The sequence below is a fragment of the Epinephelus fuscoguttatus genome, linkage group LG6, assembly GCF_011397635.1.
Source record: "Epinephelus fuscoguttatus linkage group LG6, E.fuscoguttatus.final_Chr_v1".
Taxonomy (NCBI): domain Eukaryota; kingdom Metazoa; phylum Chordata; class Actinopteri; order Perciformes; family Serranidae; genus Epinephelus; species Epinephelus fuscoguttatus.
The window spans coordinates 19,852,092-19,868,808 of record NC_064757.1 but is presented as its reverse complement, the minus strand read 5'-3'; the positions used below and the strand labels follow the sequence as shown (position 1 = coordinate 19,868,808).

At 40.6% G+C, this 16,717-nt stretch overlaps 2 protein-coding genes across 4 annotated transcripts; one reads left to right on the top strand and one right to left on the bottom strand.

The window, feature by feature from the left end:
• The first annotated feature begins 15 nt into the window (after positions 1-15).
• Positions 16-15,991, top strand: LOC125890768 (uncharacterized). Of its 2 annotated transcripts, none has more exons than XM_049579566.1 (4): positions 16-76; positions 13,162-13,543; positions 13,727-13,933; positions 14,033-15,991. In XM_049579566.1, exons 2-4 carry the CDS (start codon positions 13,175-13,177, stop codon positions 14,888-14,890), a joined length of 1,434 nt encoding a protein of 477 aa, XP_049435523.1. In that variant the 5' UTR covers positions 16-76; positions 13,162-13,174; the 3' UTR covers positions 14,891-15,991. The 2 variants fall into 2 exon arrangements, with proteins under 2 accessions (XP_049435523.1, XP_049435524.1); XM_049579567.1 differs by lacking the exon at positions 16-76 and adding an exon at positions 12,038-12,114.
• On the bottom strand, positions 8,116-12,055 carry wdr54 (WD repeat domain 54). Of its 2 annotated transcripts, none has more exons than XM_049579569.1 (10): positions 11,997-12,055; positions 11,394-11,677; positions 10,670-10,732; positions 10,452-10,518; positions 9,959-10,015; positions 9,748-9,875; positions 9,458-9,558; positions 9,000-9,162; positions 8,740-8,814; positions 8,116-8,580 (listed from the first exon to the last, which is right to left on the bottom strand). In XM_049579569.1, the coding sequence occupies exons 2-10, from the start codon at positions 11,616-11,618 to the stop codon at positions 8,449-8,451; spliced, it is 1,011 nt and encodes a 336-aa protein (XP_049435526.1). In that variant the 5' UTR covers positions 11,619-11,677; positions 11,997-12,055; the 3' UTR covers positions 8,116-8,448. The 2 variants fall into 2 exon arrangements, with proteins under 2 accessions (XP_049435526.1, XP_049435525.1); XM_049579568.1 differs by lacking the exon at positions 11,997-12,055 and adding an exon at positions 11,798-11,951.
• Positions 15,992-16,717: the final 726 nt, after the last annotated feature.

Here is a 16,717-nt window from a genome sequence, read left to right as displayed (position 1 = left end):
TCTCAGTCATGGAGGGCATAAGTTCATGCCCAGTGAGTTTAGCAAGAAAACAAATTAACCAGCATTAATCAAGAAGGTAAGTTTAAACCTCTCTTACACTACTTCTATGGGTCACTGTCTGTGTAAGGTTGTGAGAATGTGAGTGTGTTTGTGTGGGCACACATTTTGTGTGTGTGTGTGTGTGTGTGTGTGTAAATGTTGAGTGACCGAACAGCTGGGGAATGCGTTGGCTAAAGGGTGTCAGTAGAACACAACTCTGGTTCATCTTATTTGATATGAAAACTTGTGTGCTTGAGCCTTTAAGAACTAAATTTATTAGTGTTATCTAACCTAATGTGTGCTATCTTTATTCTTGGATTCAATAGAAGTAACTGCTGAATAAATACTTTGTGACCAAAAAGTTTTTTTTATGTTTACAACGCAAAATAATAGCAGTTTACCACTCAAATTTTTAATATTAAAGGTACAGTGTGCAGGATTTAGAGCACTGGTTCCCCACTGGTGGATCCCGTTCCAAAAGTGGGTTGCAGGTCCATTCTGAATGGACCACAAGTGACTCACAAATGTGTCAAGTTTGTACAAAAATGCACTTTATTTCAAAGTACAGTGAATTTCCAGTTCAGAGCTTTTATTTTGGAGGGCAATTTCCTGCTGTAGAGGATAACGGACAGCTAATTGACGGGTAGCAAACTAGCTCAAGGACATGGCCAAATGCAAGTATGACACTGAATATATTAAACTGTGTGGACCTTGAACTAGTGACTAAGGAGAAATTTGGACCCCGTGGCTGGAACAGTCGGGAACCACTGATTTAGAGGGAGATATTGGCAGAAATTAAATATAGTATTCATACTATATTTCCACCAAACACTTTTGGTTTGGTACCACTGAAACCAAAAGTTACCCTTCAGACATGGTACCTAGACCCTTGATGCGCTCAGCATTTCCACTGCAAACCGTACTCTTTCATGTGGGTGGGTTTTTTTGTTACTCACTGCTCCGTCCAGTACTCACTGTATTTCCTCCTTTATCAATTTGCACCCTGTTTATCATCCACAGAATAGGGCAGGCAATATTTAAAAATAGCGGGTTTGTGCATTTAGTCCTTCTCAGGCAAGCTCAGGGGTTTAGTGTTGCCGGAGCCCCCAACAATGAAGCTCTACAACAGTTTTTTTTTCTTCAAGGGAGGATTAGAATATATGCAGTTCACATATTCCAGTCAAAAATTATATATATTTTTAAATATTTGAGAGAGACAATAAAAACTAAAGTAATGGTCAAAGCTGTCACAGTGAAATTAAAGGTGTGCTGATGGATTCACATCGTCAACTCATACATTGAGTAACATTACAAGTTAACGTTCCACCTTCCACCTTAAAAGTCAGTCATCCCAGTGAATTATAAGGGGGTAGGACTAGAAAAGTTTTTTTTTGTACTTCTTCCTACCCCTTTTGAACATGACCAATATCATTTAAGGTGTTTATTATTTGATTCTGCTTTGCTTGTTTTGTTTTGTTTTATGTCATATGCTTTATTTTGTTTGACTTTTTGTTTCTTTTAACATGTTCAATAAAATCAAAAAAAAAAATTAAGTTATTTTTTCTCTGACTACAGCTGCTGCAAGAGGCAGCAAAACATCTTTTCATTTTATAGTTACAGTTTACTAATAAAACTCTCCACAGTGTGAGCAGTGGTTACATGAGCCTCAAAACCAGCCACAACTCAGCCCTGAGCAGAGTTATCGTCAGCTATTGACCAATCAATGAACTGCAGTGTTCACAGCTCCACCTTTTAGTACCAGATCTGTGTGCTTGGTACCCCAACAGAGGGGGGACCAAAAATGAGGACAGTCAGGAGCAGTTCCATTGGTACCATCCACAACTTTTCACGGTGGAAACGGAAAAAAGCGTACCGGACTGAACTGTACTGTACTGTACTGCTCAGTGGAAAAGGGGCTTATGAATCAATGTTTACCATATTGCTCTTCAGTAGCCCAGAATGGACAAAGCAAACACTGGCTCTTGATAGGGGCATTTGCACTTTTGCATCTGCACTGTAGTTCAAGCTTCAGTTCTGCAATCTCACCACTATGGTGCTAAATCCTGCACACTGCACCTTTAAAACAATATTATTATTATGGATTAACGACAAAATGTTCAAGAGTAACACACCACATCAGGCCCATACTGGGATGCATCCATGTGTGAATATGTGTCAGAGCCCTGCTAGAAATGAGCTGCTGAGTTACCAAACCCCTGGCACGGAAAAGGCTACTCAAACATCAACATACCAAAAGCATGCACTTGAACTAGTCCTTCTCGGACCATTTCAAAAAGAAGCTACTCTCTGAAGAAGGAATGTTACAGTTTAAGGCGATACATTTCCCTTAAACGAATAGTCCTTGGACTGTACTTTTATAGACTGAGCTTTGCTTAACTTGTTGGAACAAATGGTGCTTTGATTAATGAACTCTGATCCAGCACACACATGCACACACACACGCGACACATGCACACAGAGCTGAACTGAAGACCCTCTGTTGAAACACAGCAGGTGCTATATGAAACTGCCCTCTCTGTGGTGTTACTTTAGGGTAACATTAAAAATCAGTTCCCTTTTGCTTTAGCTACATTGAAAATAACCACAGTGAAGAATACTGTTATAATGTCACTATGCTCATTTTTGGTCTTACCACAATTTTACAAAAAATGATAACATATCTGTTTCCCACCGGTGCACCAGATAACCTCTGTAAGATGTTCCTGCAGCGTTAGCTTGCCTGGGCTTTCTCTATGGCTGCCAATTAGGAATGGTGTGTGTGCACTGAGGTGAATGCCAAGTTGGTCCACTCATAAAGCCTGCATTTCATTCTGTCTCTCTCTTTCTCTGTCTGACACACATACACATACACACACACACACACACACACACACACACACACATCCAATGTGCCCATGCAGAGAAACAAAGAACACACATAACCGGACGTTTGATGGAAATGTTTATGTATTTCAAATTCAGGTTGTGCCCTGAAGACACCCATTCATCTCCTTCATATTAACCCTATTAGCAGTCTCACTGATAGAGCACAATGATATGGGTTGCCAGGATATTGCTGTTATTATTGCCGTGACCCTATTTTGGGACTCAATAACTCTCTCGCCCACACACTCGAGGTAACGACAGGGGTATTTAGGCGTGAGAAAAAGAGCAGTTTGGAATTAAAAGCAACACAATTTTGTCCAGCTTCATAAAGCAGATGTCTCCAAATTGACCATGAGAGTGATCTGTTATATTATATTTTCCCGAGTGGAATAAACAACACAAAGCACGCCAGGTACTTTTGTCTCGCAATTAAATATATTATTTAATTTAGTGAGAAAAGGCTGTGAAAACAAGTTATCCCAAATCATTTTACAAGCATCATCACTGATCACATTATTTGAATAAATATTTGCCAAAACTGAACCCAGATTAAACACACACACACACACACACACACACACACACACACACACACACACACTCACACACATAATTGTACACAGACACAATGATTCAAAACTGACTTTATTTGGAAGCCTGTCTAGAAAATGAATCCATCATCATTTGAGTGGTGCCATCTGCACATATTGCAACATACACAAGCAGGCACAAACACACACACTGACACACACTCAAACGTCAGCACATCAGCGTCAGACAATCCAAACAGTGCCCAGTGCTAGGCAACCATGCCATCCCAGTGCAGATGGCAGGGTCTGATCATGTTTATTTTACTCTAATCTAATGCACTTAAGTCCCATTGCCTGCCTTCTAAATGACGTTACTGGGGGATATGAAAGTCGTGCATGTGTGCGTGCACGGAGAGGTCAGGACAGACCAACCAACCGCTACAATGGACTACATCTAAATGGTCAGTGTCCATTTAACCCTCCATTGAGTTCCTGTTTTCAGCAATTGAAATGGCAAAATAACAGATAAAGAATTCAGTCTTGGATGGCCTCATGTCCTCTATTTGATTCTAGGCCGCCCCACCTAACCTTGTTCGACAGCAGCAATGCATTTCTCCCATCTCTGGCATCCATTACAATGGTGCTTTGCTTACACATCATTCCACATGATTCATCAAAAGCCCAGTCTTAATATACCCAAACATGTTGGGTATATAAATGTGAAATCTTCTTAGCCAGACTTTCAACAGCCTTTTTTTATTTAGAATAATTTCAACCAAGTCTGAAAACATGGTAGAGTGGAGCTACGACTTGTCTTCTCATGAGCTGTACTTTCCAGAGATGATTTGGGACACAGTGAGTCAGTCAGTACTGTATGTTGAGACATTTCCCCCAGACCAGAGGTCCACATAGACAGGAAGGTGGATTGTCCTGCCATGATGTGTGGGTGTGGTTTTCCATGGTACAGCATAATGATGCACAGAGGCTGTGGTTATGGCGGTGAGTGGGTTGGCATGGCTTTGCTATCATGTAGATTGTAGCAATAAAACAGAGCTACACCATCACAGAGCTCAACCCGTTCTGCACGTTTGCAGACAGGATGAGCTGTCCAAGTCGTCAGGCCACTTCAGTCACTCTACGTTCCAATTATTATAATCACCAGGATGACATCATAGATAAATACACACCCTTTCTTGTTGCTCTCTTAACCTCTTTCACCTGCTACATTGGGCTGCGCACCATTTTATCATGTCAGTCGCAAAGACTAATTAAAGGCTGTATCTATAATAATATTCTATACAAAAACAAACTGCATTCTATTTTCTGTTCATTTGCAAATGTTATTCGACCTAGTTCTGGTTTGCACCTCTATGTCTGCGTGTCTGTCAGTCAGCAGTGACAGATTTTCAGGTCTGTCGGTGTGTGGTACCCCCCTCCTTTCCATTTCAGTGTGTTTAAAATGGAAGACCTATTTATACAGCATGTCAACAGGAGCTAGTTTCCTGGTTGCTTCGTCAGAGAGTTGGTCTGTCCGTGGCAGCAGGCTGGAGGGGCTTTAGGCTCTTCATCCCCCCTGGTGAGGCTCTATCCCAATAGGCTTAGCAGCACGGGCCTAGGCAGCTGCCACAAGGATGGGTGGGCATGGGATAAATTGCTCTTTCTCCACGAGAATAATGAAGAAACACACAAACAGTCAGCCTAACAGATATTCATGCTGCGGTGTTCACGTAAACACACATACAGATACCTACCACACCCGCTAACACATCAGGTCATATGATGGATGAACTAGGATTGTGGCATGGTATTTGACAGCATGGGTTTGGTCGATACCCATGCATAGTTTGGGTTGTGCACTGAACAAATTTGTCTTGTTGGTTAATCATTTAAAACTAATAGGAGTCCTCATACTTAATGGCAGGACAGCTGAATAGAAGGCCAGTGCCTTAAAGGGGAACACCTCCTAAATTAAGAATTCCAACAGGTAATTTCCATGGCCTAGGAAAGTTCAAGCAATATTTGTGGACATGTGCTACTCACTGGGCAGCATGGTGGTGTGGTGGTTAGCCCTGTTGCCTCACAGCAAGAGGGTTCCTGGTTTGTTCCCAGGAGGGAGCCCTTCTGTGTGAAGTTTGCATGTTCTTCTTGTGTCAGCATGGGTTTTCTCCGGGTACTCCGGCTTCCTCCCACAGTCCAAAGACATGCAGGTTGGGGACAGGTTAACTGGTAACTCTAAATTGTCCGTAGTCGTGAATGTGAATGTGAATGGTTGTCTGTCTGTATGTGTCAGCCCTGTGATAGTCTGGCGACCTGTCCATGGTGTACCCTGCCTCTTACCTAGTAGCGTTAGCCCGATAGCGGTACATCCATGTACAGAGTTTAAATGTGAAGACAGTTATGTTCAAGCATAATTTACTCATCTGGCCAAAAACAAGACAGCAGTCTAAGCTGAGGACGCAAGCACATGGAAAAAAGTTATAGTCCACTCGGCTCTTGTATGATTTCATCAGCTCACCATGCAACTTTATTAACGTTAGGAGGTCTGGAGGATAACGATGATCATCGATCATGCAGTAGGGAAAAATCACTTTTCCTGGTTTTGTATGGATCACACCCAAGATGAGTTTTAATTTTGTTTGATACCGGCTGCCTGCAGGTTCATCCAACCCTTTCTGCAGTCACTTTCCTCTCATGCAATATATCGATTTGTCACTTCCTGCCCTCCATTTGAGTTTTGCGTGTCATAATAGTCACATGATTGCAAACAAGCATTGGTCATTTTAAGCCACCTAAAAAGTCAGTTTCAGTTTAAGTGTACACTGTATTAAGAATATTTTCACCACTTTACCTTGCTATTGGGACGGGGAAATGAAGCAGTTATCTCAAAGCCCCCAGACTCACCTGACAAACAGTAATTTTACTTCGCAGAACACATGAGTTATATAAACGTGTCAAACAGACAATATGAGTAGGAGAATGTTGCTCTATCATCACTATCACCTGACAGACGTGCACATACACACATGCTTACACAGTCCACATAGTTTCATATCCATATCTGAGAACAGTTCATGTTGAAGTCTGATCTCCCAACGCTGTGTGCTCAGCTGTGTGTAACACCTAAGAGCCAACTATTGACAAGTATTGTAGCAGTACACAGCATGAGTGGCCCCGGGGCTGTGTACGGGACAAGAGTGTCCCACAGAACTATTGACTTTGTTAACAAGGGATAAATGACTGTTGTTGTTTCTCTTCATGTTTTTCTGTGAGAAGTGATGTCATATTCTCCTTACTCTAACCCTTAACAAGCTCTTTTCCTTTGCTCAGCATCTCCTCTGCTCTTTCAATCCTTTCCTTATTTCATGTATCACTTTTGACCAACCTTTCCCTCCCTCTGTACTGTTCCAGTTAGTTATGTAATCTCAGCGTCCGTGTCATTTGGGACCTCATATTGACAGCCTAGTTCTCCGCTGAGCCAGTGTAGTTAGCCACCCCACCCCAGGCAGCTGGGGAAGCATGACACAACATGACATACTGAAAATTATTGATTCCATAAAGACTTTGTGCACTCATGACACTGTTTATGCTTTACAATTGACGCGGCCATCAGCATTAGCATGACTTTCACTTGGTACCTACCAAATTTGAGTTACATAATCTGCCTTGTGTGTGGGTTCAAAACAGTCTTGTCAGTTGATGTTATGTGACCAGTGTTGACTGCAAACCAGAAAAGACTAGAACTCGGGGATTTAATACACGCTTAGCCCTAAACTGACAAACAGCGCACAATTCCTCGCTGACCTGATTCTTCTTATCTTGATGAAGTGAGTGAGATAACAATGATACCTGGCTGCCAGATGTGAACTACAAAAAAAACCCTCATGTGTCCTGTGATGAACATGATTTTTACAACCAAGTTGGCAAGATTTGCATTAAATGAGGGCTTTTCTGGCTCATTTAAACAGATTCTTGAGAACACTATCTCTCTTTCTAAGTGATGTCTTGTCTTGAGTTGACTTGGAGTGTAATTCTGAAAAACTAGTCCGTGGTAGAAGGTTGCATTTGTTTTTAATAAAGGCCTTTCTGGTCATTTGTGTATTTTTCTAGGGAAAACCAAAACTTTCTGTTTCTACTGTAACTACAGTGACACACTCTGTTTACAAAATTTAAACACCAGTGAACTGTGTAAAAAACATCCTAGACGTCACAGAAACAGTTGGAGAAAAACACACTTGCCTGAGATGTAGATGTCTTGGACTGTAAAAGAAAATGATTTTAAAAAAAACTTAAGAAAGCCAAAAGTAGCATCTAATTATACATATAACTCTGTCACATGTTAGATTGTGGACATGACTGGAAGAGAAGGGATGATGCATAAGAGGCCATCTATGAAATTTATAATACAATGAAAATGTTCATGAACTCCCTCTGCAATGTGCCCATGTTATCTTATTGGCATGGGTGTCCTGTGGTCTCCACACAGCATCCAGTCACAATGTGGAGTTTCTGGAATAGTCTGTCTTTCGTCTATAACCTTTAATGCAACTCCACCCTGTCCTCCTAGTGAAATCTGTCTGCACTGCACTGTTGTTGCCCTGCTCAAAAATAACTGACCCACAGCCCCATCTACTGGTGCATTTGTGAAGTGCGATATTAAAACCCAGACACACTGGCTTTCTCTACAAAATCTTTTACTGGTATAGTTGCTTGAAACAATGATGTCATAAAGAACAATAGAATATTCCATTACTTTTTTTAAGTTACATTCACATACATGTAAACATCTGCACTTAAAATATTTACAAAAACTTTAACAAATTACTTTTGCATTATTATCTTATATACTCATCTCTTTCTAGCCTTTGTAGACATAGAGACAGAAATGCCATTAAACATTTGACGTTTGACTCTGTGCCATCTTGGTCATGTTATCCTTCCAGAAACATTCCAATATACCAAATTCACATTCCAATTCTTAGCTTCAATGAACGTCCTATGTTTGGGTGTAACGTATGATCTCACTCAGGTCATAGCCTGTCACCGCAAAGGCATAACCATCGCCGTCGCAGAACTTAGCGCCACAGATCTGTGTGTCTGTCACACACTCATTGTGCAAATGGGCAACCTGAATGCAAATGAGAAAAAAACAGAGTCGGGGTCTCATTGGCAGTAAAAGAAAATGATCTAACATAAGTTAAACCTGCGGGTAAAGCACTATAAACTGTGCCTTGATTCTAAACATATTAAGAAAATAAATTATGTTTTCTGTTTTAAGACCAGTTACCTCCACACTGTTGGTCTCTGGGGTCAGCGTCAGGTGCCACACTCTGACTAGAGAGTCCTCAGCAGCAGACAGAAGCTAAAGCAAAAGCAAAATTAAGTGGTATGAGATAAACAATAAATGATAATCTAGAACCACCTTAACATTATTTTGAGCTAAATAAATAATAGCTGAATAATTTAAATATCTATTTATCATTTCAAATGATAAATCCTAACACAATTAACAGATTTTTTTTATTCAATTTGGTTTATTCAACTCACCAGCCCAGAAAAAGGAGCAATGTCTAGTGAGTATATCCAGCGAGCGTGGGCGTTGATCTCAGCATGCAGGATTCCCGTCACTGCTTCATAGAGACGGATCTGGCCTGTGCCGTAACCCGCCACCACTGTACCTTTCCACAGCTTGACAGATGAGCAGCTCATACTGAGAGCAGTGAGGAAGATGGAGGATGATTGCCATCAGGGCATTAAGGGAAAATATAATGGACATTAGATTAGAGCGAGGAGAGGAAATGAAGAAGAAACAAAGGACGGTGGAAAGGAACATATTGGAGAGTTGACAAGTGCAACAATGCGTGAAGAGGGGAGAGAGATAGAGAGGAAAGTAAGAGTAGAGGAGGAGTAACAGTGATGGAGTTTCACCAAAGGTCACTTTATGTTTGCTCAGTCTTACATCATACACCAAAAATGACAAAACTATAATGCGGTCAGTTTCTTACTCAAAGCCAGGGATATTGTTTAGCAGCTGAAATTCCTCCCCAGACTTCCACACACACAGGTTGCCCCCATCATCGGCACTGACCAGATCAGCTATGCACTCCTGAGGGGAGGGAGACAGCAGCAGAGTGGAAGGGATTATGTAACTCATAGAATCATAGTAGGTCCTCGAAGTATTACATAAAGTCGTAATTTATTTAAGTATGTCTGTCATTAATGGAAAAAGTTAGAGCAAATCACTACAGGTTCAGATAGGCAGACTGCAAACAATGAACAAGCACACACACCATACCTGGCTGCCAGAGCACTCCGAGGCCATGTCAGTGATGGACTCCTTGTGCTCCTCCAGGACCTCAGACAGGGTAATATTACTGCCTTTACTGGGAACATCAAATACTAGAACTGCACCAGATGAGACGCCTAAATGGAGACAAAGAGACAGGGGAATGTGAAGCTTGTCCTGTATTTTGAATATACGTAAATATATTCCACTCAGTACTTACCCACACATATGTAACTCTCCCACACTGCTGATATCCCCCGAGCAAACACTGCCTGAGCTGGGACACAAACAAGTTCTGTGAGTGCACGACATTTGGCATAAAACTGCAACTGGTAAAATGTATGACTGCACAAATGTATTATGTCATGTGAGTAAAATACCAGCAGTATCTATGAGTCAGCTTAACAACGCAGAAACAAATTGTTCATGTTACTGCCATTTGTGATTGTGCAGATATAATAATGTGGGTGTAGATGCCTGAAAATGTCATTATAATAATCAGATTCTCCCACTGATGTTCTTAATTATATTTATGTTATTGAGATGGATTAACTACACATGTACAGGAACAAAAAATTATACTTGTGTCATCTTCTATTGTCTCATCATACTGTATCATATCTTACTGTACTGCATCGTATTATATATATCTTTTCAAACTAGTCATGCAAATACAGGTCAGACTTTGATCCACAGTTTATATGTAAGTGTACCTGTGGGTGTTTCCGGAGTATCCAGTGCATGCCAGTACACCATGATGGAGCCATCGGATTCATACATCTAAAACAATGGATTAATATGAAAGTAAAAGGCTGCAAAAACACTCAACGACACAAATATACAACACAGCCACTGTAAGTACACAAGTAGCAATGCTTCCACCAAACATGGCGACTGCCAATGACTGCAGAAAAAGCACACAAAAACTCACCTGAATGCCCTTCTGAGAAGTCACCACCAGCAGATCACGAGAGGGCAGGGGACAAAACGCAGCCTGTTACAAGAAAACAAAGGATTTCTTTAATTCTTATGATACAGTCAAATGCATATGCAGTATGCAGGAGCAAAAAACAAAATAAGACCTATTAGAGAATGTAGTTCACTTTTTCCATAAACTTTCTTAACTGTGTGTGAGGTGATTTTGTTTTATTGTTTGAGAGATGTACTCTAAAACACATTGGACTGGGAATCCAACGGTGACAATTACTATGTGCTTACTTTCCACATTAACAATGCATCCATACTGGGGAGCAGTACAGGACTTGCAGCCCTTATTACACATAGGCCTAGTCCCCCAGCATTAGGGCACTGCAGCTGGGCACTTATCCTAAATATGCAAAGAAGACAACCAAAACGTTTTTATGCACCTGTGGGGCATCACCAATGAAGACATGTGTCTGCAGAAGTCAATGGGCACAGACTTTAGCTGGCCACTGATTTTAAATTAAATGACTCTTTTTGCTGCATTGCAAGTTTATCTCTATGTATGTTAACTTTTGTCCCCCTAAAACTGAAGAAATCAATTCCTCAAGTGTTTAACCATTGATCTTGCTGGGAACCCGTGAAAGTTCCTCAAGGACCACGCTGCCTGTCCTACCTGCTCTCACTGTGTACAGTGTTATGAACACACTGTATGCGCTGCACTGTGTCCTGACCTGCATGATGAGCGACGTGCTTGTGGCGACATTGGGCTCCTTGGACTGCAGCTGACGGTGGGAATAGTTGAGTCCGTCCCAGGACGCGCTGACCATGTTGACCACGTTAGCATGGACCACCGTGAAGTAGGTGAGGCGCCGCGGGGCGATGCGTAGCACGCCGAGGTTGTTGTACAGCGCCGAGGCGCTGTTTTTGATCTGGATGCTCTTCTCTTTGTGATACATGGAGCTGTCTTCTCTTAGCAGCGCAGTATGTTGAAATGGCAGTCTAATCTGGTATCAGTCTAAGAGATGAAGATAAAGAGTCTAGTTAAATGCAAGATTAGCAGTTTCATTAAAACACACAGGCCTACTGTCATTTGGCAACTGGCAACGCAAGTACTAAACATTAGCAGCAAGCTAACCGAGGTATGTTAGCAAGAAGCCAACTGCAGCGTCAATAAAAGAGGCCACCGTTACTTTTCTGTGTCTTATTGCTCAAACTCTTGCTTCAAATCACACAGCAATTGACCCGGCAGCCACTGGCGCTGTCATAGTCAGCCATTACATATACAGTTAATGTGAACCAAGCACTTTTTTAGCTCTTGTTAGCAACAGGATTACCTCCGCGTCGTTCGCAGCCATAGAGACAACGCCACCACTACGTAATACGTCATCCTTGCGTTCTCGGTTGCTGAGCAACCACAGACTACACGGAAAAGGGTACAAAGAAGAGAATGTGGTAAGGTTGTGAACTGACTTGATATCTTCTTATTAAAGGCCAAACAGTGATAACTGTTTGTACACGGCTGAATGATGATATGATGATATGATTGTGCCATTTTAACCGTGTAACTATAATGAGCTGACCTAAAATTAAACGATACAGATTATTTACAACTAGTAACGTTAACTAGCAGGTGTATCTAACTTTAGCTAACGTTAACTAACAAAATTAATTTTAGCTTGCTTATTAATATATTAATTGTTTAGGTTAATTAGTAAAATAACAATATAAACTGGTCGAATTACCTGACACTTGATTAAAATGCTGTTTAAGGATGATGTAAACAGGCAAAGTGGGCTATTACATTTTACAAAAATAAGTTATTCTTCCATATTTCAAATTATAAAAAGTTGTCATACACTGCATGAAACTTCTAAGCCAACTCTAAAACAAGGAAATATTCTGCAGTGTAATTTATTGCATCATTTTCCCCTAAAACTATTATTTTTGGAAGTTATGTTAAAGCTTGTGATTCTACAGTGACTTCCTGTTTACTAAGTTGATTGCTACATATGTGTTTAAGCAAGCCATTTACACATTTATGAAGTCTTAACCACCTAAGACATTACATAAGTTTTAAGTGGGCAGCTCGATTTGGGGAAATAGTTTTGAGTAGCTGGCATTTACTAAGAACAAAGGAAAGCCTCTACGTGCAATCTAATGGATTTAGTTAGTGGCTCTCACACATTTTTGTCTCAACTCTAACATTAATTAAATTATATTCTAATTCTGCAAGTAATTTTGGTCAGCAAGAGGATCATCCACAAATATAACTCCTGTAAATATTCAGTGAATTATAATTTTGCATCAGTTTACATTGAGAAACAATAACTGTGTGAAGTTTGATCATTGCCACCAGAGTGTGCTAATGTTTACCAAATGACATTTTCACAGCAACATGCCAACTGATAAGGACTGATGTTATTCCATTTTAAATCCTCACAAACATCTTTCGTTTTTCATTTTGACATCCATGTTTTTCTCTATCATACTTCACACCAGCCTCTGAGCCAAGATGCCCCGCTCTGCAGCCAAGACCCAAGCTGACAAGCAAAGACGTACGTCGTCTGTCCAAAAACATACACCTCGAACGCAGGACGCGGAAGTGGAAGATAATATATCTGGGAGCTCAACTCTGGCCAAGATGCCCCGCTCTGCAGCCAAGATCCAAGCTGACAAGCAAAGACATACGTCATCTGTCCAGTTACATACAGCTTCAACGCAGGACCTGGAAGAGGAAGATATCAATTCTGGTTGCTCAACTCAGGCCCAATGGGAAGACATTTTGATCCAGGAGGATGCACATGAGGCAGTGGGGGAGATCATGGACGAACTGTTGAGCCAAGTCATGGAAGGCTGTTTCAAAGTGTACATTGAAAGGCAGGTAAAGCTGAAAGGCATATGCACTTTTTATTATGATCTCACTGAAATGTGAACATCATCTTACTGACTGACACTCATGGAGAGACCAATGCAGTTATTCATCTTGCTGTCATCTGATTCAACCACACATAATATACTGTATGTACATCTAACATCGGAGATATTGCCTGTCTTTGCCCCTAAGCTAGCACCTTTCACCACATCCTGGGCCAAGACCTACCTCACACAGATTCTAGATCAGCAAATCCTGTGCCCAGATGAAGGAGAAGCACCAGAGGAAGCATCTGAAACAGAAGACTCAGAGCCAATGCCAGCAACTTCAGATGCCTGGGTTCAAGGATGTGTGCCTGTTGTGAATGCTACCCCTCGACCTCACTCTGCCTCAAAACAGGTATGCTTGATATTTCTCTTCTCCAAGTCTTATTTAATATGGTCTTCTATGTCCATATTTACAGTATATCTATATCCCAATTGTATTTCTGCCTAACAGGGGGCTGCCATTGGCCAGGTTCCAGTACAAACAGAGCCAAGAGTCAACAAACAATGCAATGTTATGGCCCAAACAAACAGCTCTCCAAAGCAATCTGAAAAGGAAATAAGTCCCAGGAGGTCTGTCAGTTACGATTGCTATAAAGTGCTTAGTCCTCGCCCCCCACCAAAAATTGATTTAAAGAAAAAGCAACAGGTTAATATACCTCCCAAGCCTGCTTCAGGCAAAATACTGCCACCCCTGTCACGATCAGCAGAAAAAACAGAAGAGGAAGTAGAAGGTAAAGATTGGACACAGTCTGCTTCTAACCATAAGACTGGATCATTATATCAACATAAGAACTACCAACCCATACCAAGGCTCGATCCGTCCTGCTTGCCTCGACACTGCATCTTTCCTCGGTATGAGATTGTGGATAATGAGTACATAAAACCCAATTCCAAGAAACCAAGCGGACCATCCAAACTAGAAGCAAGATATAACAAGCAGCCAACAGAGAGGACTGTATCCTCACTGAAGAAACAAACCAGCTCCAAGGATTCGCCAGCAAAGCTTCTGAGGAGAAACGAGGCAGATGTCTGGCTGAAGAAATTGTCTCCCTCCAGACATAGGAAGGAAGGGACGGTGTCCTCTGGGCCTCTGAGGCTGGACACAATGGTTTTGGCCAAAGGTGTTTCTCTCCTGGATCCCCATGCAGTTGAAATGAACCCTGTCAAATGTAACCCTCCTACGCAGTCTACCAAGCTGAGGCTGATACGAAGTGATGCAGCTGTGCCACTGTTTTCAGTTGATCAGGTTACAGCAGGTCCACCACCTCAGGTCACCCCTTTGTTTCAATCCAAAAAGTGTGAAAACTGATTACAAAATTTAGTGACAATATATGTCTATGGCTATTTTTAGAGCAGGATGACCATTATGTTAACTCATGGCCCCAGTACAAGACTCTGCTTTCTGTCTATACTGTGGCTTTTGTGGTCAAGACAAAAAGTGAATATAATTGTAATGTATCAAATGACCATGAACACCACACAGTGAACCTTGAGCCTTCGGGCTCCCTGTGGAAGGTGTCTGATAAACTTTTCTCTCCTGTTCTTCTTTTTTTTTATTCAGAGCATTTTCTGTATAAATGTGCATATTACAATACATTAAAACAAAAGAGCATGAGATAAAAAAAAAATCAAAATAGATGACATAGCCCAGGAAATATTTGTTATTGTAACTGTGAATTGTTATACTGCATTATGCTTTGTATTACAGAATGTGTACATGTTTTTATTATAACTGGAGCAGCTCCCTGTGACAGAGGTGATTATCAAAATGATAAATAACACTATATACAAACATGAAAGGTAAATACAATTCATACATAGCTAACTGTGAAAGTGAAGTGGCATTTACTAACTTAGGGATGAAAAAGCCCTGAGATTACCAAGATTGGAGGGGAGGCTAACATCACGGCTGACAGGAGCTAAACATAAGTGAGGTTCACAAAATGACACACAATATTTTTCAAGTAGAGAGTATTAAAATGATTTGAAGTTGCACCACAGCACCATCTGCTGACATCCACTGGACATACATGATGCATTGGCAAAGTTGTGAACTGATTTTTACAGAGCTGCTCTCCAATGTTTTGTTCAAAGACAGTCAATCTCGAGATGTGTGGACGCTTGTGTCTTTAACTCAAGTTTTGAAGTTCAGCTGCATTTTTGAAGCAACAGGCCATCTCAAGCTATTAAAGTTTTTCTAAATTAAGTGTCACATTGTTAAATTAATTAAGCCTCATATCCAGTGGGTCTATGATGACATAAACCTAAATGTGGTTGTGATTTACTTATTTATGGTGGCACACAGTGTAAAAAATACAGTTCTCAAGCAGCAAAATAAAAAATTATGCAACCACAGTTTGTGTAAGTTATGTGTGATTTCTGTAATTGTGACTTGCATGTTTTAACTGCATGAAAATTAAAAGGAAAATGTTATATTAATCCTGTGTACAGTGCTGCGTGTGGTGACAATCTCTTTTGCTGAGAGGGCACTTGAGATCAAAATTGGGCTGGCCCATGAACTAAAATGAGTTAAACACCTTTGAAAATATGGTTAATGAATATGTTAAAAAAATCTTCCTGCATGCTCGCTTGTTTTTCATCATGTAATGGCTAACTTTAGCATAAAATGTCCCCCGTGTTACTGTGCAAAACAGTATCAGAGGGCACAGGGCGGGCACACACACACACACACACACACACACACATAATTGTGTATGTATAAATGTAAGCATCAAAAACGTTTAAATTACAAAAAACATTTGGTGAGGAATATTATAAATATGGCTATACAAAAATTATATTAGGCCTACTTATATTTGTAATTTAAGTTGAGCAAACATGGCAGTGTCACCTACTTAATAAATGAATAAATTTAACTAATTCTGTTTACATATCATTCCATTATATGGTAAAAGGTGGTTAATAATGTAAGATGTAATAATATAAGAAATACGTGTACACAAAATATATCATACTGTCATGGGGACTCAAATGGCACCGAATGCTGGAAATGGCCTATAAATGTGATCATGTAAAATCAGTTTATACTTGATATAATAATATGCTTCAAAAAATAAAAATGTATTTACTGCATGTGCATTTTTTTTTTCATCTTGAATGCACTATAATGTAAGGA